We start from the raw sequence: 23,429 nt of genomic DNA, 5'->3' as shown, positions 1-23,429 counted from the left end.
TCAACCTTTCTGATCATCTGTGCCTAAAGCCAGTATGTAACTGTGGGTATTTTAAGTCTGGGTCATCCAGGATGTAACTGTGGGTATTCTATAGTCTGGGTCATCCAGCTCCATCCCACTTAAGGCAAACCCTAGTAGAGCCCTTGGGAGTAGGGATGCTCTCACTGTGGATATTTATGTGATTGTTTGCTTTATCAACTGAAAACTAAAACTCAAGAGCCCATCATAATAGTAGTGTAGTCCCTCTTTTATTCTATTGCTAGTCGTTTCTTGGTGCCTGTAATTGACTAGTCTGAATCACAGCCTCCTTTCCTCAGGGAAAGAAGCAAGTCTTCACATCTACTACAGAGCCATTGGGAGGAATAAGAAACTTGACCACCTTGTTCTTTCTTGAAGGTAGTGTCAGTGATAAACTAGAGCTTGACCAAACACTGATTGTTACTCCTGGACTGCAACTAGAAATAAGTGCCTAGCAGACTTTCTTTTTTCTTTTTCTTTTTCTGTTTCTTTTTGTGCAGTCCATTTTCATCATGCTGAGCATGAATGGAAAACTAAGCCAAAACAAAGCCTTCTTTGGAAATGAGATGACTAGTCATCCTGGGCAAAGCTTAGTCTTCCAATTTGGCATTTCAGCTAGTGCTTACAAATTAAGCAGAGAACTATATCCACTTGTGTATATATTTAACTACTGTGTAAAACATATAAGCAGGTTGTCTCTGGTCTTCCCTCTCCCTCCTTAGGTTAGTAAAACAACCAACTCGATTTATGCTTCACAGATAACTAGAGTTCGTTTTAGTCCTCAAACCAAGTCGATTTTACATGGTCTTCAGAAAAGGCAGTTTATTGGTGTTACAGAGTGATCCTCTGTTCTTGTCTTGATGGGAAGTAGATAGATCCTAAAGAGTAGCCTTTTGGACTAAGGTTAGGGTGGTTCTGTCCCTAGGCCCTTATTGTAGAGTCAGTGATGCCCATTTGGTTTAAAGACTTTTTTTCTTATCACAGGTAAAGTAGGGTGTTTTGTACATTACATTTTAGTTAGTATCAGTTAGTTATACAAAGGGTTTCATTTTGATATATCCATATATAAATACAATGTACCTTGATCAGATTTATCCCCTTTCCTAAATTATTGTTAATGTAGCAAACATTTTCATGTGTGTTTTGTTTTGTTTTTGTTTTTGGTCGGTCGTGGGGCTTGAACTCTGGGTCTGGGCACTGTCCCTGAGCTCTTCAGCTCAGGGCAAGCGCTCTACCACTTGAGTCACAGCGCGACTTCGGTTTTCTGGTGGTTAATTAAGGGTCTCACGGATTTTCCTTGCTTGGGCTAGCTTTGAACCGCGATCCTCAGATCTCAGCCTCCTGAGTAGCTAAGATGATGGGTATGAGCCACCTGTGCCTGGCTTCATGTGTGTGTTTGTGTTTGTGTGTGTGTGTGTGTGTGTGTGTGTGTGTGTGTGTGTGTTTAAATCATATTCACCCTCCTTCACCTAGAGGTAAGTATTGAGAAATACCAATATTGGTTGGAATTGAAATGTGAATTAAATGACATGGAATTTCAAAAGAGAGAGAGAGATTTGGCCTTGTTCTTGAATTTCTAACCTAGCTTGTAAATATCTTAAATGCCAAATATATAAAATTTAATTCACTATTAGAATAAACATATAAAAATAGTCTGTGCATATTTGCCCCTGTTGAGCATATGTTAACTTCCTGTTTTAAAAACAGGAAAAAAGGAAACTGAGATTGTGAGTAAGTGCTTGATGTTGAGCATGTTCACTGAATAATTATGAGCCTTTTTCCAAATCAGTAAATTCAGATACATGGAATATTTAAGCATTTTAAATGTGCAAGTTAGACTTTTCTTTGAAATTTTTTATTAATTAGTATTTGTTTAAATTGAGCTTACTTGCTCAGAAATATATTTTATTGTTATTAGAGAGTAGTACAAAGAGGCTGTAATTTCCTAAGAAAGGTAATGGGTACAGTTCTTCTTGAACAATGTCACCGCTTCTTTTACTTCCTTACTTTCCCCCTCCTGTCCCTACCCAAAAGTTGCATAGTTCAAGAACTATATTTAAATAATCATGAGCTGAAATTTCTCCCATGACTCTTGATTTTTCTTTTGCTGCCTCAGACCTTTTTCCTTTTCTAAAGTACTGTGGCAATAATATCCAGTTTGTCACAAAAGAGGTTTTGTTAGTTGATGTTATGGTAATTATTCTAATGACTGTAACGGGATTGGAAACTGTGTTTGCCATGTCATCTTGAACTCTTAACAAGCACGTATATTATCTTCATGGATGCACTGTGTAGAGCCATCGAACAGTCAAGAGATATTTATGGAGTGATTTCTCTGTGCCTAGGATTATATTCCACACTGCACAACAAAAGCTCTTGAATTCTAAAACTCTAAGAACTTAACTATGGATTCACTTGTGTTTTGAAAAGAGCTGTTAGTTACTCCAAAGAAATGATTCAGATGCATAGTACTTTTGAAAACTGTCTAAATTCCTAGGTATATGAATGTGATCCATCTTTACTGAGAGAAAACTTGTAGAGGAGACGGATAGATGAACAGATAGATGCACCACCGTGGTTTTACTCATTGGAAGGTCTCAAATGTTTCCAATATACACTTCCTCATAAATCACAAGAAAGTGAGAAATTGCCTTTCTCCATTTTGTGGATTTAAGATGAGCCTCCAGAGGCCACCTCAGGGCAACTAGAGATGGTCCCGACCTATGATCATGTCCCTGTTGTCTGGAACAGTGTAGAAATACAGCCAGGAATAGTGAAATACTTGAGCAGAAGGGAGAGTTTGTTGCAAAGTGAAGGAGAAAGGCCACCCAGAAGAGTCACTGAGACCTGGAAATCTCCTTTTATCTTGTTTTCCCTGAGTTAGAGCCCACCCCCAGGACCTACTGATGTCTTTCAGTTAGGGGCAGGGATCTTTAGGCAGAGTCACAGGCAAAAGTCATGTTTGTTTTTCTGAAACAGAGACAAAGGCTCAATGAGGCAAGAGTGGTTTGAATAATTTTCTAGGAACTAGGTACCTGGTGGGAAAAGGTCAGTTTCTAGAAATGCCATTAGGATCTTCCCAGCATGCTTCCAAGAAGGCTAGTTGGTTCTGTGTTCATTGCCAAGATATGGCAATGGCCCAGATGCCCCAAAATAGATGAGTGGATCCAAAAAAGATGATTTCTGTACACAATGAAATTTTACACAACCATTAGAAAGAATAAAATAATGTCATTTGTAGGGAAATGGATGAAACTAGAACAAATCATGTTAAGTGAGGTAAGCCAAGATGAGAGACACAAAGGGTGTGTATTCTCTCTGATATGTGGAATTTAGATCTAAAATGCACTGGCATATGATAAATAGTACTCTAGATACTGACACACAGTGAGACCGAAAGGAGATACTCTTTGGAGAGTAACACAAAAGTGCAATGCCTAACTGTCTCTTCATATTTATATAAAATAATATAAATATTGAAACCCAACTAACAAGAATCTCTCTCATTTTTATTTTTTGATGATCTTGTCTTTTTTATGTATGGCGTATTCAAGTGTACATATTCAGGAGGGCTGAGGGGAGGGCACAGAACTCAAAAAGGGTGAAAAAGTGTAGCAGTGGATCTCACTGGACACGGATGAAAGTGAACTATACAACTTGTGGGTGGAGATGGGAAGGGGGGAACAGAAGACACTGTACAAAAGGAAATGTTGTACTCATTACCTGACTCATGTGATTGTAATTCCTCTGTATATCACCTCTATAATAACAATAAAGTAAATTAACAATAAGAATAAAAGAAGGCTGGTTGGGTGGAGACCAATAAACTCTCCAGGCGGGTGAGGAGGGGACTGGGTGGAGGTCACAATACAGTTGTTATTAGGATATTGACTTAGGCATTTCCCAGCAGTCCTTGACATAAACCTACTTAAAATCTTGTTCTAAGCAACTAAGACATACACAAAAAAATGCTTGTAGTCTTTGTGCTCATGAACTGTGACCAGTTGAGAAGTATGAGTGATTCCTTGCTACAATGTATTGTTGTTGTTTTTGTACGAGACATTTCAAGGCTGTATTGGCCTTTCCATTCAGGGGCGTGCAAGACGGATGCTGTGGCTTACACCTTGAATCAGACAATCAGACTTAATCAAAGTCAACCAGGGACTTTGTGACTTGTCTTTCCTTGTGGAAACTGGCAGTACCACTTCAACACATGGCTGGTTTCATCCAAAATCTTTAACTGTGATAATGGCTAAACCAAAAGTATTTTTTGGTCTAGCACAGGACTAGCGCTTATTCTTTCAGGCTAGTTGAGGCAAAATGAAGTCATCAAGGTTCCTTAGAATCTATTAAGCATGCCTTGGGGGTATAGTTGTCAGCGGCTTCATCTACGAGGTGTGGTGAGCCTTGTCTGAATTTTTGCTAGTGCTTTGTGTGCTGAAGGCATATTGCCGGCCACATCTGTGTTATAGCAGTGCTGGCAAACTGAGGGCTGCTCTCAAGTTCATTTGTCATCATTTGCTATTTGTGTGGGGGGGGATAATACTTCTTTTCTGGTATTGTACTTTTATCACATTCTTTGGGTGCCAGTCACTTATTTTGTGACTGAGATACACTTGCTTGAATGACAGAGAACTAGGAAGTTCCCTATAGGCAAGAATCCTGCTGAACGTCTGCCTTCCAAAGCCAAAACCTTGAAGTGCTTGTCCTAGATGAATAGTGTGGTGGGAAGAGTAAGGAGACTATTTTCAAGTCTATATTCTCCCTAGGGAGGAATGTATTGTATTAGATAAGTGAAAAAAACTTTTTCCCCCACCCAATATTTGTGGTTTGGTTTTGTTTGGTTGTTTCAATTGGGCTATGTTAGTTACCCAGTCTAAGGCAATGTAGAAAGGATTCCATACACAAGTCCTTGAATAGAAATAACCTGTAGTTGGTTACAAATACTCCTGAATATTCAGGAGTGATTCACCCAGAGGGGAGCTGTTCTGGCAGATTTCATTAGATTACAGGAAATGTAAGTTTTGTACAATCTTAGACGAAATGCCAAGTATTTTAGTTGCCTTTGTTTTGAGAACCAAAGCAATGTGGCTTTGAGCTTCTTAGTTTTCTTTATGTCAATGTAAATTTAGGCGCGACCAGGAACTGGGTTCCCCTATTTTTGCCTCTCACAGGTAACAGCAGCTTTTTCAAACATTACAAGAATCTGTTACACTTCATTCCAGAATATTTTGAAAGGAAAGTTTCCTACATACCCTACAATTTGCTTTAAAATGTATCTTGACCTTTTTTTTTTCTGGCTTCCCAAGCAAAATAGGATAACAGACAATTCTCACCCTAACGTGTTTATCATTAGAAGATAGAATACAACAAATAACTTAATCCAAACATTAAACACTCTTCTACTTCTGGCTTTTTTGCTGATTAAAATTGGAGATAAGAGTCCATATTAGTCTGCCAGGGTTGGCTTCATACCTTGATCCTTCTGACTAGCTAGGATTAGAGCCATTGGAACTGGGCTAGATAAAGCTTCCTTGGTAATTCCCAATTTTGTTGGTCAGTTGCTTGAATTACAAGTGTGTCAAATAGTGTGATAAATGGTAATCATTCCTGGGAGAATTCCTTATATCCTAGTAAATTTCTGTCACATAGTTAACTGGTATCCTGACTTTAAAACCTAGAATCTGCTTATCATGTTATTGCTATGCAAATGTCTGCAATCTAGGGAATGCCTGCAGTGTCTGGGACACTATGAGCACTTGCCAGAATCCCAGTAAGTAAGAGGTGGCTTTTGTGCCCTGCCCAGGTTGTCTAGGCTGGGATAGCCAAGGTTAACAGTTTGGCACAGTGGGAGGAGACTCAGGGGTTAGCAAGGACTCATCATAGTGGAGTTCTTTTGCAATTGTCAGTAAAGTAGCTTTAGCCTGTTAAGAACATTTTTCCTCTGGAATCTTCGAAGTAGAAGAAATTTGGACAACAGATGACCTAATTGTTACAAATGATTTCACCCAGCCCAGTAGAATACTCATTTGCTTTAAGTACACACTGACTATTTACCATGTTCTAAAGCACAAAACACTCACCGTATGTGTCCACACATCAGTATGTTAGAGCTGTTTTGGGATATTGGCTAACACTCAATATTTAAATTGAAAGGACTGGGCAGCTTAGTGGGCTTTTAATAAAGAGTCTGTGGGCCAAGTCTGGAAAAGTCTTACAAACTTTTTTTTTTTTAAGTCGGTTGTGGAGCTTGAACTCTGGGCCTGGGCACTGTCCCTCAGCTCTTCAGCTCAAGATTAGCACTCTACCACTTGAGCCATGATGCTACTTCTACCTTTTTCTGCTTATGTGGTACTGAGGAATCGAACCCAGGGCCTCAGCATGCAAGGCAAGCACTCTACCACTGAGCCACCTTCCCAACCCAAACTTTATACGTTTTGACAGATTTCACAAAGAGAAGAGAAATTTAGCAAAGCAAGAATTCAGAAAAAGAACCGAGAACAGGGCAAGTGAAAATGGATAAATGAATGTAACCTACTTTGATTAAAAATACTATTTCCGGGCTGGGAAGGTAGCTCAGTGGTAGAGTGCTTGCGCTTTGTATGCATGAGGCCCTGGGTTCGATTCTTCAGCACCATATAAACAGAAAAAGGTGGAAGTGGCGCTATGGCTCAAGTGGTAGAGTACTAGTCTTGAGCTGAAGAGCTGAGGCAGAGCCCAGGCCCAGAGTTCAGGCCCCATGACCGACAAAAAGAAAAACAAAATACTATTTCCTATTCATTCAGAAATAAAGCATACACTTTGCAATGAATAGTATATTCATGTGTAATGCAGTTTTATTTATAAAAGCCAAAAAACAAAGGTGCTGGTGGCTCATGCTTGTAATCCTACTTGTGAGACAGTGTTAGAAGATCGCAGGTGAGGTCAGCCCTGGCAGAACAGTTCACAAACCTCTTCTCAACCCATAGCTGGGTACAGTGGTTCATATCTGTGAAAACACGCTATGTGTGAAGTTGTAATTGGAGGAGGATTGTGGTTCCAGGCCAACACAAGCAGAAAACTTCATATTTGTAATCCGAGCATTGAGAAGCCTAATGTAATCATGGATCAGACAGTGAAATCCTAAGAAAATAACCATAATAAGTCAGGTAGTAGCAAGGAATGATGGCCCTGAGCTCAAACCCCTGTCTCCCCCCCCCCCCCCAAAAAAAAAAAAAAAGAAAACAATTAAAAAGTAATTGTATGTCTGTGTGCAGGTATTTGGATATACTGTCTTGATCTGAGTCTTTTGACCAGGTCCCCTCAGGTCCCTATTCGGTTTTGTCCCACTCTCCCTCCAGAATGTGCTGTGTGGTCCCCAACTGATCTGACTTGGTTAATACTTGTCTTTGCCTGTGATTCTTACTTATCAGACCTTGCCTTCCTCTCTCTCCTGTATGATCTACTAAGGAAGCAGTGGCAAAACAAGCAAGAAAAAAAAATTGTTGTTGATGATGATTTTAAAGGATATTATATAATCGAGCCAGTTGGAGCAGAGGTAGAGGTAGATTTCTTAAGCTAGTATTTTAAAATTATCTGGAACCTCCCTCTTCCCAAATTTTACCACTGAGCTGTGGCTGGTTGGGGAAGGGGACGTTGTCCACATTTTTAAATCAGTTATAATTTACTCGGAATAATCCATATGGCAAGAGTCAGGAAAGCTATGGTAGAAGCTATGAGTATTTAGAGAAGTGTGGCTTTTTTGAGATTTTAGGCGAGAGCTGTCTTCTGGTTTGTCACAGCCTTGCTTACTTGTTACGTTTTAATTTTCCAGGTTCGGACTCTGTTTGTCAGTGGTCTCCCTCTGGACATCAAACCTCGAGAACTCTACCTACTTTTCAGACCATTTAAGGTACCTTTTCTCTCTTTCAGAAATCACTGAAGACAAAAAAATTGTATATGTACATGATTTGAGGCTTTTTTTTTTCTCCCCCCTTTGAGGAATGAAAAAGTTTGAGAAAGCACCTTGTAAACAGATGTTTGTTAAAAAGTTATTGAAAGTTAACTGAAATAAAGGAAAGTTAACAAGTGAGCTCTGTTATCACCTCTCAGGATGACAGACCAAAATTATCTTTGGGGCTCCCAAGGGGAAAGTCTTTTCTCTTAATGCAGATATGCACCTAGCCCCATAGGTCTCGATTCCATGGAGAATAGAATATCCTTAGAATATCCCTGTTCATTCTCTTCCAGTTGGGGGTTCACTCCTATGTACAGTTCATAAATTGGTTTGGGGATGTAGCTCAGTGGTGGTATCCTTGCTTAATGCATACACAAGGCCCTGGGTTCAATCTCCAGCATTGTAAAAAGTTACCATAATTTATTATGTATATAAACTATCACCATGAGCTAATGGCATACACCTATAAATCCTAGCTACTCAGGAGACTGAGATCTGAGGGTCACAGTTCAAAGCCAGCTCGGACTCTCCGAGCTGTAATAATACTCCGAGAGTATTGTTTCTAACCACCAAAAGGGCATAACTGGAGCAATGGCTGAAATGATAGAGAGTTAGCCTTGAGTAAAAAAAACCTAAGGGACAGCCCCCAGGTCCTGAGTTAATGCTCCAGTAAGGGCAATCCCCAAAGGGAATTATAAATACTGTAATGCAAGCCAAGCCTCATCCTTAGTTTCCATATTAGTTGGAATAGTAAGTAGGCTTTTATGAACTAGGTTAAGAACCTAACACTTTTTGTACAGCTGAAGTCCTAAGTTTTAAGCAAAAACACAATTTTATAAGATAACTTTGTATGAATTGAGAAGAATATTTCCTAGTGTTTAGTGAAATATTTAATGCAGCTGCCGGTTCTTCCTGGGTGTGGAAATAAAATCATTTGAGAAGTACTTAGCATAACTGGGACTGAAATCTTAGAGTAAAACTGGAAGGCATCCTGAACTGAGGGCCTGGGTCCAGGATGTGTATTAGTCGGATAGGTTTGCAGTAGTTCCTTGCTGGGGCCACACTCATGATTAAGTAAAGGAAAATCATGTTCCTGACCAAAGATCCATCATGATTGAAATAGGGACAGGTTGAGGGACAGGATTCAGCTTAATAGGGAAAGAAAGCGAATAGGATGTGCATCTGAAAATGCCTGGGTTGGAAAGGAAGGTAGAAAAGGTTGAGGGAGGAATCAGTTATGCCCAATGAAGTTTAGTAGTGAACAGAACTCTTAAGCTGATAACCATCCCTGTGGGGGAGCAATAACAACTGGACAGAGAGGAATAGAACAGTGAGGTAGAAGGCAGGAACATAGGAAGTCGGAAATTAAGAGGTGGTGTATGGAGAGAGTGCTAGAGCTTCATTTAATTTCCTGAATTGCTTTTGAATTGCACTTGTGTGAATGGACCAGTTTTTCCCTTGTAGAGTAGCATTCATCTTAAGACAGAAATACCGTTACATGTATGTACAGTAAAAGATTTAGCAAACCAGACTCCTCCATAAATTTTCTCACTTAAGTAGCATTACAGTTCTTTATAGCATGTTAGTCCAATAGTTTCAAATAATGAAAATAAGACGGGCGCCAGTGGTTCATGCTTGTAATCCTACCTACTCAGGAGGCTGAGATCTGAAGATCACAGTTCAAAGCCAGCCGGGGCAGTAAAGTCCGTGAGACTCTTTATCTCCAGTTAACCACCAGAAACCCAGAAGTGGTGCTGTGGTTCAAGTGGCAGAGTGCTTGCCTTGAACTGAAGAGCTGAGGGACAGCGCCCAGGCTTGGATTCAAGCTCCATGACTGACAAAAAATAAAAATAATAATGAAAACAAAGCTGCAAGCCATTGGAGAAATAATGTACAAGTTGACTCATGTAATATATGGCAATGCTAGGAGTCAAACATTTCACCCTTATTGTAACTTGAGAACACAGTCTATTCTTTCCAGTGGTGTTTTAGAGAGTGGAATATCCATTTGGCCTTTATCTCTAAGGCCTTCACCATGCCTCCAGTCTTTTTAAGTGGGAGTCCCTTGGAAAAAAGAAAGGAGATGGTACTGTGCATCCTGACATCTTCTCAGAAGAGATCAAGGCCTTCCAGGTGAAATGTTTATAGTAGTTTATAGTGGTAATGATGAGAAAACATGAGAATGAATCAAATGCCAGTGCTGAAGTGAGGACATGGTTACATTCGATCCCAATAAAGCTCTATAATTAAAGTCCCTGCTGGCTGACCCTAGTGTGCAAATCTGTCTCCATACTGTCAAGTGGGGTTTCCCTTATGTCAGCCATCAGTGAGAGCCAATAGCCATTGGTTGTTTTCAGAAATAAATATACTATTTTTACTCTAACTCGTACAAACCGACAGGGAGGGAGGAAAGAAGGGAGGGAAACAGAGAGACAGAGAGATTGAGATTGGGATTTCCATCCATGAGGTGCCATGGAAACTTAATGAGAGGCTTATATGTGTCCAGAATACATACCACCCTAGAAACTGGCTGCCCCATTAAATTAGCACAAGAACTCAGCTAAATGCAATATTACTGCTTCTTTTGCTCAAGGCTAGCACTCTACCACTTTGACCCACAGCACTACTTCTGGATTTCCAGTGGTTAATTGGAGATAAGTTTCACAGGGACTTTTCTGCCAGGCTGGCTTCAAACTGAGATCCTCCTGAGAATCTAGGATTACAGGCATGAGCCAATGGTTCCCAGATTCTCTGGTAGTTTTATTTATTTATTTATTTTTTTTTTGGGGGGGTCTGGTCATGGGGCCTGAACTCTGGGCCTGGGCACTGTCCCTCAGCTCTTGAGCTCAAGGCTAGCGCTCTTCCACTTGAGCCACAACGCCACTTCCGGCTTTTTTCTTTTTGCTTATGTGGTGCTGAGGAATCGAACCCAGGGCCTCTGGCATGCAAGGCATGCGCTCTACCACTGAGTCACCTTCCCAGCCCTTTCTGGTGTTTTAAAGTGTTGTGGAGTCTTTCATTTGTTCACTTACATTACCAAGGATGCAACCCAGACCTATGCATACTAGACAAGTACTTTGTCACTCATCTACTTCCCCATGAGTTTTAAAGACTTGATGAAGGTATATAGTGTATATTTAACTTTGAACTGTTGTTTTAGTGCAGATTTATAATTAAGCCTGCCCTGACCACCTCCGCTTATTAAATTTAACCATTTCCTCTCCCAGTTTTGTAGAGGTCCTATTCTTTTCTAAACAACAACAAAAAAGGTCTGTTGACAAATACACATGTATCCTTACCATTGTATACTTCGTGGAAAAAATATAACAAATATAGAAAAATAGCCAGGTGCTGATGGCTCACACCTGTAATCTGATCTACTCAGGAGGCTGACATCAAGGATCCCTGTTCAAAGCCAGCTCAAGCAGGAAAGTCCTTGAGACTCTGATCTCTAGTTAACCACCAAAAAACCAAGTGGCACTGTGGCCTGAAGTGGTAGAACCAGTAGCCTTAAATCCAAAGAACTCAAACCCTGAGTTCAACCCCCACAGACATAGAACCCCAAAAAGAAATAGAAATGCATAAACTTTATACCCTAAGCATATGTGTGTGTGCGCATGTGTGCATGTGTGCGTGCGTGCGTGCGTGTGTGTGTGTGTGTGTGTGTGTGTGTGTGTGTGTGTGTGTGTGTGTTGCTTTCCCAGGTAATTTGGAGGCATTTATGAAAAAGAGCTAGATAGTTTAGAATCACAAAATACTTATTTTATTGGAGCAAAATGCTATTACAGTTAGATTCTTCCCATAGTACTCTTTGCTAAACTTGTTTTTTCTTTATTTTTAGGGCTATGAAGGCTCTCTTATAAAGCTTACGTCTAAGCAGGTAAGGTTTTAATCTTTTTTTTTTTTTTTTTTTTTGTCGATTGTGGGGCCTGTACTCTAGGCCTGGGTGCTGTCTCTCAGCTCTTCAGCTCAAGGCTAGTGCTCTACCACTTGAGCCACAGCACCACTTCTGGCCTTTTCTGCTTATGTGGTGCTGAGGAATCGAACCCAGGGCCTTATGCATGCAAGGAATGCACTCTACCACTGAGCCACCTTCACAGCTACAGAATTTAGATGTCTACAAGAAACTTTTCCTACATTCTTTTTTATTTTTCCCCTTTGGTCATGGGACTTGAACTCTGGACCTGGGCGTTGTCCCTGAGCTCTTTAGCTCAAGGCTAGTGTTCTACCACTTGAGCCACAGTGCCACGTCCAGTTTTCTCAGTGGTTTATTGGAAATAAGAATCTCACTGAATTTCCTGCTCGGGCTGGCTTTGAACCATGATCCTCAGATCTCAGCTAGGATTACAAGTGTGAGCCAGCAGTATACTCCTAACACATTCATTCTCTTAAATTTTAATTTAGATTTGATTTTTCTGTTGTTGCTTTAAAATTAAAGATGAGATAGATTAGGAATTCACACAGGGAAGTGATATGTAATTCTATAGTCTTTGGCTAGGATGTTTGGGACTATCTAAAAAGCAACCCACACATTCCTCCAGACTGGCTTGTGAATTCAAAGGAAGGATAATAAATTACTGGCCAAATCATTTGTACTCCTCACTTTTTCCTATTTCCTTTTATGAGATTCAATAGGCAAACTTTTACAATCGTTAGGATTATCAGATGGTGAAGATTTATTCTGACTCTGATCAGGCAGAGTCCCAAGTCTAACATGGAACATGGAAAGTACAGAATAAAGCTGGTAATTATTGCCTCTAATGGTTCCTTCAAGTCTCTTGAAGACTAGCTACGTGCTTAAAATTTTTTTTTTTCTTTAAATTGAGCACTTGGCATACTTTCATCCCCCTTGATTCATCAGAAATAAGCTAAATCACAGACATCCTGCTAGTCCCTAAAACCTGGCATCCAGTGGGATTATGCCTGTACTTGGGACAATATGCTTTCATGCCTAATTAAACACCGAATTTTTTTTAAAGGCATCCTTTGGGATTCATGCACTCACTGAATAGTGCTTTTACCATTGTGTCATCATATTCCTTGCACTTAAAGTATGCCTAAAGGTGATTTGCTTTCCTTTCCATTTTAAAAGATGAAGAAACTGAGGGACAGCGAATTTGATTTAGGAATGCAGAGCCTCTCTGACTCAAATTTTCCTCAATCCCCTTATTCACTGCTGCTCACCTTCCAATCACCTGTAGATTTGCTTCTCTAAATCCCCGGCTGTGCCCTTTAAGAACTACCCTCACCGTCCCTATGATTGGTGTTAGAAATTTGGTTAAGCCTTTGAGTCATGATTTTTTGGGACTGCTTTTCTTATTTCTGCCCATTGCTTAGGGGAGTTCATTTCTTTATGTTAGCTGTTCAGTTTGAGATCACTCTTGATCTGGAAAAGCAGACATTGCCTGATCTTGGTCACTCCATAGTTGCCTTTCTTTCCACAGCCCGTAGGTTTTGTCAGTTTTGACAGTCGCTCAGAAGCAGAAGCTGCAAAGAATGCTTTGAACGTAAGTAGTCTCTGATGGGTTCATCATGAGGGGCTTTTTTGGGTGTGGTAAGAAATGGAACCTTTTTACATCAGAGATTAGATGGAAAGAATATGACCACTCAGACCTAAGTAGTGCTCTCAGGAGCTTTCTCTGGGGATTGAGAGCAGATGTACAATTTACTTAAACTCTTGGCTTTTCTGCAGCTTTTACCCCAAAATATCTAATAATTTAGGTTTTATTTAATCTGGTCCCATCTCACCTATGGTGATGTGTAATTCTGCTTGTTGTCTCCAGAGAGAGCAAGTAGCCAGGTTATCTTTGTCCTCTACATGGATAATCTTCATGTTTTCTTCATGTTGTTTGTCTTTTTAGTTGTTTTTTAAACCAGATCATAGTTTTTATTTGGCTGATTAAGAATTTCCATATCATGCTTTTTATCTTACATTTTAATACAATAAAAAGTAATTGAGTGGCAGAATAACTTGTATGACATTTGGCTTGTAAGCATTTCTTTCTGCCATATATTTTGCCAGAGTTCTTTTAAGTAGATATTCTCCACCTTTGGAATGTTAAAACACAAAACAACCTAACGATGATAACCAACGGAAAGTAGAAGGAAATGAAATTTATTTCTTGTTGCTGGCAACTGGTCTTTGAGTTAGAGGCCTGAGTCAGGCCTGGCTTTAGGATGTTTCAGTCTTTTGGCCTAAGCAGCTATGATTAAGTGTTGACTAGAACAGCGCAATGTTTAGGAGCTTCCTACTAAGCAAGTGGCCACTTGTATATAGCGTCATTGTGATGGTTTCTGGGAACTTCTGGTCTTTGTGTTGCTCGGTAACTGTAAGTAGCTTCTAGCTGTTCCAAGCAGACCAGAAGAGGAGCATTGTTGGACCTAATAATTTTAGAACTTGGAGTCACAGGGGAGAGCCTTTATATGAGTGTTTGTTTGACATAATGCTGTCATTGTGACCTAATCTTGAAAGGGTTTAGGCTACAAAACCAAAAAATATGAATACCCTCCAAAAAAAAGTAAATTTAACATACCAGGATTGCAGAACCTCCCAAAACATCCAGAATTTCTCCTCATTTGGGTAAATGACATCTGGTCATAACTACTGCAGCTTGCATTCAATGAAATGTGAGCCAGTTACTGAGTACCACTAGTACACAGTGAAGGGCATGGAATTTTTTTTTTCCTTTTTACAAGTCCAGGGCCTTGAACCTTGGGCCTGGGTGCTATCCCTGAGCTAGCTAGCTTTCTTTCTTTCTTTCTTTCTTTCTTTCTTTCTTTCTTTCTTTCTTTCTTTCTTTCTTTCTTTCTTTCTTTCTTTCTTTCTTTCTTTCTTTCTTTCTTTCTTTCTTTCTTTCTTTCTTTCTTTCTTTCTTTCTTTCTTCTTTCTTTCTTTCTACACAAGGCTATCACTGGAGCTATAGCTCCACTTGCATCTTTTTTTTTTTTGGTCAGTCGTGGGGCTTGAACTCTGGCCCTTAGCTCTTCAGCTCAAGGCCAGTGCTCCAGTGCCACTTTTGGTTTCTGGTGATTTATTGGTGATGAGTCTTTTGGACTTTGCTACCTGGGCTGCCTTTGAACCTCGATCTAAAGATCTCTGTCTCCTGAGTTGCTAGGATTACAGTGCTTGGCCACTTGCATCGTTTTGGGGGCTGCTTAATTGGAAGTAAGAGCCTCACAAACTATAACCATTTTGTAAAGCAACTTTATATAACAATTAAAAATTTTTTTAACACCCGAGGGGCTAGGAATGTAGCTTGGTGGTAGAGTGTTGAATCATCAGCTCTGAAGAGAAATCGTTAATGATTTTTGTGTTACATGGATACAACCAGAATTTCCTGAATATAACTGAATTTTAAAACCACAAGTTCTATTTAGGCAGCTTTTTTTGTTTGTTTGTGTTTGCTTTGTTTTTCATTACAACTTAGGCAGCTATAGAAATGCAGACATGTCTGGGCCATTGTTCTTACAAGGAAGAAACAGTTGAACTTTGTTCACAAAATGTGCTCTGCTTGCCTTGCTTTTATTTCTGGTGTGTTTATAAAGATGCTACTGACTCACTGAAGAACAGTAAGCCTTTACAATGATCTGTTTTCTAGCAAGGCAACATTTCCTTAGGAGTAAATGGATTGTTTTGTGTAGGGGTGGGAGAAGTACTGAGTTTTGAACTTTGGGGGCATTGCCTTTATTACTCTGATATTCTAACAATAGGGCCATGCCTCTATCCTAGCTTTTTTCTGGTTAGTTTGGATATGAAATCTAGCTAACTTGTCTGCCTGGGCTGGCCTCAAATTCTCTAGATCTCAGCCTCCTATATAGCTTAGGATTACCCATGTACTTGTACTCATTAGTTTCTAGCTAGCTTGGAGCTTTCTTGCTCATCTGCTCGCCCACCCACACCCACTCTCCTTCCCTCCCTCCCTACTTGTTTTGTTTTTACTGGCCCTGGGGCTTGAACTCAGGGCCTGGACACTGTCCTTGAGCTTCTCTGTGCTCAAGGCAAGTGATCTACCACTTGGGCCACAGTACCACTTCTGGCTTTTTCTATTTATGTGGAGCAGAGGAATCAAACCCAGGGCTTCATGCATGCTAGGCAAGCGCTCTACCACTACACCCCATTCCCAGCCCCTAGTTTGTGTTAATAAAGGCTAATAGTGACAAGCTGTCTCCTTCCTTATATACTAAGTAGAGCTCAATAACACAGTTATGAATTTTCATCTTCGGGGGTTTTACTCACGGAGGCCTCCATCACAACTGACCCCAGACCACTGTCGCGTGGTCTTAAAGCCTAGAAGTTGTTAATCACCTTGCTCTCGGCTCTTCCTTCTCTCTGTAGCAGACCCACTGTCCTCTGCTCATTAATTTTGGTGGCTACTTTGGAAGCACCTCCAAATAAAAGCACTCTAATTCTGCTATGAATTGAAGGAGAATTGTACTTACTTAACTGTGGAGTAATGAGTCTAGGCTTTCAGCTTCTCAGAGCTGAGCTACTGGCTGGTCTTCACATTTTTTAATCTTTCATATGTAAAGCAATTGGAAGCCTTGTATACGTTAGAAACTGATGTCTTAGCTAGGGAAACCAACCTAGAGAGGATGAGTGAACGAGCCGGCTAGGGGAAGGTATGGTGATGCAGCCAGGACTCAGTCCTGTCTTGTTTTGCACAGCATCTTGCTGCTGCTTTTGTTATGGAATGTTGCTACATTTTTCCTAGTGGCAATAATAGACTACACATTGTCAGGACAAATGGCCACCATAAAGTTTGGTATCTGATGGTGGGAGAAGGTCTTCCCTCTGGAGAGAAAACAGGCCCACTTGATATGTATCTTCCCTGTGACTACCTAACATATTCCGTCTCTTTTTCAGGGTCATGTTTTCTAATTGATGAGTTAAAAACCTCTTGATGCAGTGATCACAAAATTTTCTCCTGTAGTGTCACGTATCCAGTTTTTCTTCAAAGCTTTCCCTTAAATTCCCTTAGGGAGAGCTTAGTGTTGTAATGTTTTGTTTTATTCCACTGTTAAGAAACTTAAGCCCCGATCCAGGAAATCTCTTTATATAGAATAGTTCTCAGAGCTGGGACCGGCTTCTCCATGTTTGGAGATTGTCTTCTTGTTGCCATTCTGTCTTGGTTACTGTCTGGCTCAGTTGTAGTGTTAATTGGTCTTTTCCCCAAGTGACTGATTTTTAAATCCTTTTATTTTCTACTAGCTTCAGACTCTGCTTTAGTCAATTTGATATTCTTTTGAAAAGAAATGCTCAGGTTGAATGAAGCGTTAACACTGAACTTTTCTTGGGTTCAAACCTTCTAAAGTAAATAGAGTATCTTATTTTTTTTTTTAGCAGTATCTCCCAAATAAGACTAAGATTAACCCAAACCTAGACTTCAAAAATCTACACAATTAGAAACCACATTCATTCTTTAAACTGCAGAATATCTGGCCTGAGTGAGAAAGAGAGAGAGAGAGAGAGAGAGAGAGAGAGAGTGAGTGTCTGCCCATGCTTGAACGTAGGGTCCTAAGGCTTGAACATATTGCCTAAGTACTGTCCCTTAGCTTTTGTGCTCAAGATTAGTGCTTCATCATTGAGCCACATCTCCTCCACTTCTGGCTTCTTGGGTAGTTAATTAGAGAGTCCTGGGCTTTCCTGCTCTGTCTGGCTTCAAACCATAATCCTCAGCTGTCAGCCTCCTGAGTAGCTAGAATTATAGGTGTGAGCCATCAGCGCTTGCCTCAGATTACTTTTAAGACTTGTTTGTAATTTTGTATGGTATATTAAATACAGTGATACCTGACGTTCACTTTGTTTTTGTCAAAATTCTTGCTTAGAAGTAAATTCTAAAATGAAACCTGGGAAGCTGAGCAGGTTTAAAGGCAAACCTGAACAGATGTGGATATATCATTTCTGGATATTCCTAACAACTGTGAGGAATTCCTGGTAGAAAGCTTGTTTTCATAAGCTAGAATGATTTGCAATTAACAAAGGACAGACATCCCTGCTTACTATAGCTCCATACATAACACATGCACTTGCCCTAGGGTTAGAAATTGCTGAACTCATGTACTTTGAAATATGTGGACTCATGTGTGTGATACTGTGTTTGTGTGTGTGTGTGTGTGTGTGTAATTTTGTTACCTTTCCTAACTACCACATTGCTTAGGGTAGTGCAGTTGTGTGCTTGCTTTCAAACTCTTCTCATTGATCTGTGATTTTTTTTTTTTAAGTCGGTCACGGGCTTGAACTCTGACCCTGAGTACTGTCCCACAGCTCTTCAGCTCAAGGCTAGTGCTCTACCACTTGAGCCACAGAACCACTTCTGGTTTTCTGGTGGTTTATTGGAGATAAGAGTTTCACAGTTTTGGGCTGGGAAATTGGCTCAGTGGTAGAGCGCTTGCCTTGCATGCCTGAGGCCCTGGGTTCGATTCCTCAGCACCACATAAGCAAAAAGAAAAAAAGCCGGAAGTGGCACTGTGGCTCAAGTGGTAGAGCGCTAGCCTTGAGCTGAAGAGCTGAGGGACAGCGCTCAGGCCCAGAGTTCAGGCCCCACAACCGGACCCCAAAAAAAAAAAAGTTTCACAGTTTTTCCTGCCTGCACTGACTGGCTTTTAACCGTGATCCTGAGATCTCAACCTCCTGAGTAGCTAGGATTACCGGCGTGAGCCACCGGCACCCGGCGATCTATGTGATTTCTAATTGTCAGTACATTATATCCTAAATAGTATGAAAAGAAATTTATTGGCTGAGCATGGTGCCAATATTCCCAACCTTTAGGAGGATAAAGCAGGAAGATCAACTCAAGTTTGAGGTCAGCATGGGTTTCATAACCTATAACAAACTAAAAACTTTATTGAACGATACCATTTGTATACCATGTAATGCATACATTTAGAGTTAAAATTCAGTGAGTTTTGGTGTGTTAACAATATCAATTTTATATTTTCTAAATTGTCATGTTACAGTTCTTAATTATGTAATTAAATAAAGTTATGTGATTACATAAAATTTAGTACATTCACCTTGTTGTACAGCTACCACCAAAATATTTTCATTAACTCAAGCAAACTGTTGGTATTGCCTCCTCCTCTTTCTGTCCTTTTTCTGTGAATTGTCTCTTCTAAATATTGAAGTGTTTCTATTTTTGGCCTTTTTTTTATAGCAAAATGATTTTGGAAGGCAGTATTGCTTAAAACTTCTATTTCTTTTTTTAAAATATTTTCAGTTCTGGGAAATCAAACCCAGTCTCTCTCATAAACTGGGTAAACGTTCTATCACTGACTTCACAAATGTTGTCATTTCTTTTATAGCTGAATAGAATTCCATTCTTGGATTGTGTACATTTTGTTTACTCATTTATTGAGGAACACTTTGATTGTCTCTCTCCTTTGGCTATTGTGAATAATGTCTCAGTGAACATCATTACTATAAAGAAGCTTATGTCAGTGCCGAGGCCCAGAGTTCAAGCCACTGGACCAGGAAAATAAGTAAAAATTTCAACTCTTAGCAAGATGCTGGTGGCTCACACCTGTAATCTTAGCTACTCAGGAGTCTGGGATCTGAGGATATAGTTCAAAACCAGCCCCTGCAGAAACTGAGACTTTATCCCCAATTATCTATCCAAAAACTGCAAGTAGAGCTGTGGCTCAAAGTGGTAGAACACTAGCCTTGAGCAAACACACTAAGGGACAGTGTTCTGAGTCCCTAGATGAGATTTGTTAATTTTATGCCAAAATTCTCACATGTGAAATGGAAGTCTTGTTCACTTCTAAAGTAAATCATTAAGCAAAATATTTGCCAGTCCTCTAAACATTACCAATACCACGAATATTGTTTCATGGCCAAAGTGTGAAGCCATCATGTACTCTTCAGTCCTACTGAATGCCAGGGCAGGGTAGGCACTAGCCACATGTAGACCTTTTGGCTTTTGTTAGATATCTGCCTGTCAGTCTCTCATTTCTTGTATTATCCGTTTTCCTGACAGCTGTGCAAGGTAGGACTATTTTTTTTGTGTGTGTGGGGGTGGTCAGTCCTGGGGATTGAACTCTGGGCCTGGGCACTGTCCCTCAGCTCTTCAGCTCAAGGTTATCACTCTACCACTTGAGCCATAGCTCCACTTCTGGCCTTTTCTGCTCATGTGGTGCTGAGGGCCTCATGCATGCAAGGCAAGCACTCTACTGAGCCACCTTCCCAGCCCAAGGTAGGACTTTTGATCTTAACATTTAGATAGCTTATGTGATTAGGTAAACTCTTTGCATCAAGCAAACTTTGCCTAAATACAAAGATCCAGATGGCCTATCTCAGCGTTAGACCCCATGTCAATGTGTTTCTTATCAGTTTTTAAAGTTTTTCTCCATGTTTCTCTTAAGCCTGATGCTCAGAGTGTTTGAAGAGACCCAATTAATGAAAACCCAGCTGGGAGTTTGAATGGGAAGGTCATAGGACTCCCAGATGAAATCATGAGCTCGATCTAGTGTTTATTTCTTGTTTCTGTTTATGACTGCTTACTCTTGACTCATGGGGTTTTAAGGCAGCCATTTGACCTCATGAGGTTGAGGACTAGGCCTGCCCTTCTGAATGAACCCTGTGATGTGGGGGCTTTGCGGGCCCTTCTCTAGTTCTTAGCAGTGTGAGTTTGCTTGTGGCACTGAAAAACAACCTATTCCTTCCCCTCCCCCACATTTGAAATAGGCTTACTGTGCAACTAACATGACTAATAACCCACAGACAGTTTCTTTCAAAGTACTAGGTAGCCAGGTGCTGGTGGCTCTTGCCTGTAATCCTAGCTATTCAGGTGACTGAGATCTGAGGATCAGGGTTCAAAGCCAGCTCAGGCAGAAAAGTCCCCATGAGACTCTTATCTCCAATTAGCCACCCAAAACCCAGACGTGGAGCTGTAGCTCAATGTGTTAGAATGTTAGCTTTGAGCCAAAGCGCTCAGGAGGACAGCACCCAAGCCCTGAGTTCAAGCCCCACAATTGTCCCCCCCTCCACACTTCCCTAAAAAAGTCCAGGGTAACATGCTAAGCATATCATTTGCTCCATTCTGGGATTTGGCTAATTTTTTTTTCATTTGCTTTCATTTCTTTATGCTGGACCTTCATCACCATTGTTATTAAATCTCCCTAGGATAGATGGCACAGCAAGTAATTTAAGGTACAGGTGCCAGGCCTATTATCCCAACATCCAGAGGGAGATTGAGAGAGAAGGATCACAAGTTCAAGGCCAGCTGGGGCTACATAATGAGACTTTTTTTGTTTTTTGTTTTTTTAACATGCTGAAAGAAATAAAGGTGTATTCTACCTACCTACCCTACCTATCTACCTACCTACCTACCTACCTACCTACCTATCTACCTATCTACCTTCCTACCTTTTATTTTTGTCCAAGACCAGGATTCAACTCAGCATCTGATACTTTGGCCCTTTGGCTAGTGCTATACCAACTAAGCTATGCATCCCACCCTTCAGGTACATCTTTTTTTTTTTTTAAGTGTGAAGAATTTAAATCGCTGGTTAGACCTTACCAAAAGAAGTTTTAAGTGAACTATTTTCGTTTTGTTAGAGGAAGCTGGAAAAAGCAGCACTAGTGAGAATCTCTATGGAAGTTGGGAGAAGGACTAGTTCCCAGAAATGTTAGAATCATCTTTCTTTCCCCAGGGAAGTAGGCAGGAAGAACCCGAGGTTCTCATGCATAGACTGGTATATGTCCTCGTGTGGAGATCGCAAGTTCACTCAGTGTTTCTCCAGAGAAACAGCCTGATAGGACCTGGCTATGTGAAACAGCTCTCAGAATTTTCATTGTGGTCTTTTTGATTTGATCTATTTGCTTAAACATATTTAAACTGCACTTCAAATATGATAGCCTTGTTTGATTTTGCATTTTCTCTGAGTGTTTTTGTTTTGTTTTATTTTGAGGTATTTCAGTAAATGCTGAGAATCTAATTTCCCTGGGTTGGTTTTGTGTGTAGTACATTATGTATGTGTGCCAGTCCTGGGGCTTGAATTTAGGACTTGGGCAGTATCCCTGAGCTTTTTCTGCTCAAGACTACTGCTCTACCACTTGAGCCACAATGCCAATTCCGATTTTTGAGTGGTGAATTGGAGATAAGAGTCTTTCAGGGACTTTTCTACCCAGGCTGGCTTTGAACTGCAATCCTCAGATCTTAGCCTCCTGAGTAGCTAGAGTTACAGGCATGAGCCACCAGTGCCGGGCTCATTTTGGTGCCTTTAAATGCTAGTTTTGTTGTTCTGTATTACCTGTTGGCAAGTGACCAATCACACCATCACAATGAAGAGATGACCTGCGGCTCCATTTCACACATTGGCTTAATGTTTCTGATCATCTATAAGGAGTTGAACTTGAAGTCTTTAACCTGTAAATTGCATGCACTAGAACATTTTTAAATCTTGATACATAGGGTAGGACTTTACTCCCTGAAAGTAGAACCATGTGTTTTCACAGGACACTTGTCAATTACTGTACTTGGATAGTATATGCAGTAGATGTTTTCTTACTTTATAACTAGTGGTACTTTTTTTTTCTGTCTTACTAATTGCCCTACAAATATATGATAGTTTTACAGGACTACATTAATTGATTTTCTTCAAAATAACCAAATCTGTGTTGTGTCACTGAGCATCCCCCTGGCACTCAATTAATATTTCCTTTTTTTTTCTTTTCACCTTTTTTTACTGTGAAAATACCATACAGAGGGGTTACAATTAGATGAGCAAGGTAATGAGTACATTACTTATCAAGCATTATTGCCTCCTCCTTTGTTTCCCCTTCCCATCCCTTCCCATCTCCCTCTCCCCCCACTCCCCTTTCCTCCCCTCCTCCCACGGCCAAAGTTGTAAAGTTCGTTTTTCCCATCTTGTACATCTCATTGTTGCAATGGATCCACCTGTGTCCCTATTTAAACAATTTGTTATTTCCCTTCCCCTCCCCAAAGTATACCAACATTAAATACAGTGAAAACAAGGGGTTATACATACCGTGGGGGAGGGACATACAAAACAACAAAGAAATACCTTATAAATATGTTAGAAACAATAGCAAGAAAGAAAAAAAAAACATTTGAGTCCTATCTTGGGGTTCATTTCCCCTAACATCAACTTATCTGACCGTTTCTGCTTATCTCAGACATATGCTAGTTATTGCAAATAAGGGAAACCATGGGACCTATGTTTCTTTGGGCCTGGCTTACTTCACTTAATATAATTTTTCCAAGTCTTTCCATTTCCTAACAGATAGGGCAGTGTCATTCTTTCTGATGGAGGTGTAGAATTCCATTGTGTATATATACCACTTTTTCTTGATCCATTCATCTACTGAGGGGCATCTGGGTTGGTTCCATATTGTGTCTATGGTGAATAATGCTGCAATAAACATAGTTGTGCTGGTAGCTTTAGTATGGTCTTGTTTTGATCATTTGGGTAAATGCCCAAAAGTGGGATTGCTGGGTCATAGGGTCAGGTAATA

General features: G+C 40.3%; 1 protein-coding gene across 4 annotated transcripts in view; it reads left to right on the top strand.

The window, feature by feature from the left end:
• Positions 1 to 23,429, top strand: part of Rbpms (RNA binding protein, mRNA processing factor) — a 176,788-nt gene that overhangs the window by 75,692 nt on the left and 77,667 nt on the right. For all 4 annotated transcript variants that reach the window (XR_006150755.1, XR_006150754.1, XM_042699996.1 and 1 more), the window contains exons 2-4: positions 7,832 to 7,909; positions 11,796 to 11,834; positions 13,399 to 13,461. Coding sequence is in view for 2 of the 4 variants with exons in the window: in XM_042699996.1 (XP_042555930.1) it covers positions 7,832 to 7,909; positions 11,796 to 11,834; positions 13,399 to 13,461 (180 nt within the window). In the remaining 2 variants the exon portion in view is untranslated. The remainder of the gene's footprint in view (positions 1 to 7,831; positions 7,910 to 11,795; positions 11,835 to 13,398; positions 13,462 to 23,429) is intronic.

Source organism: Dipodomys spectabilis, unplaced genomic scaffold (assembly GCF_019054845.1).
Source record: "Dipodomys spectabilis isolate Male_0828 unplaced genomic scaffold, ASM1905484v1 ptg000009l, whole genome shotgun sequence".
In the NCBI taxonomy this organism is placed as follows: domain Eukaryota; kingdom Metazoa; phylum Chordata; class Mammalia; order Rodentia; family Heteromyidae; genus Dipodomys; species Dipodomys spectabilis.
Note: the sequence above shows the minus strand (reverse complement) of the source record. Positions and strands in the feature narration are given on the sequence as shown.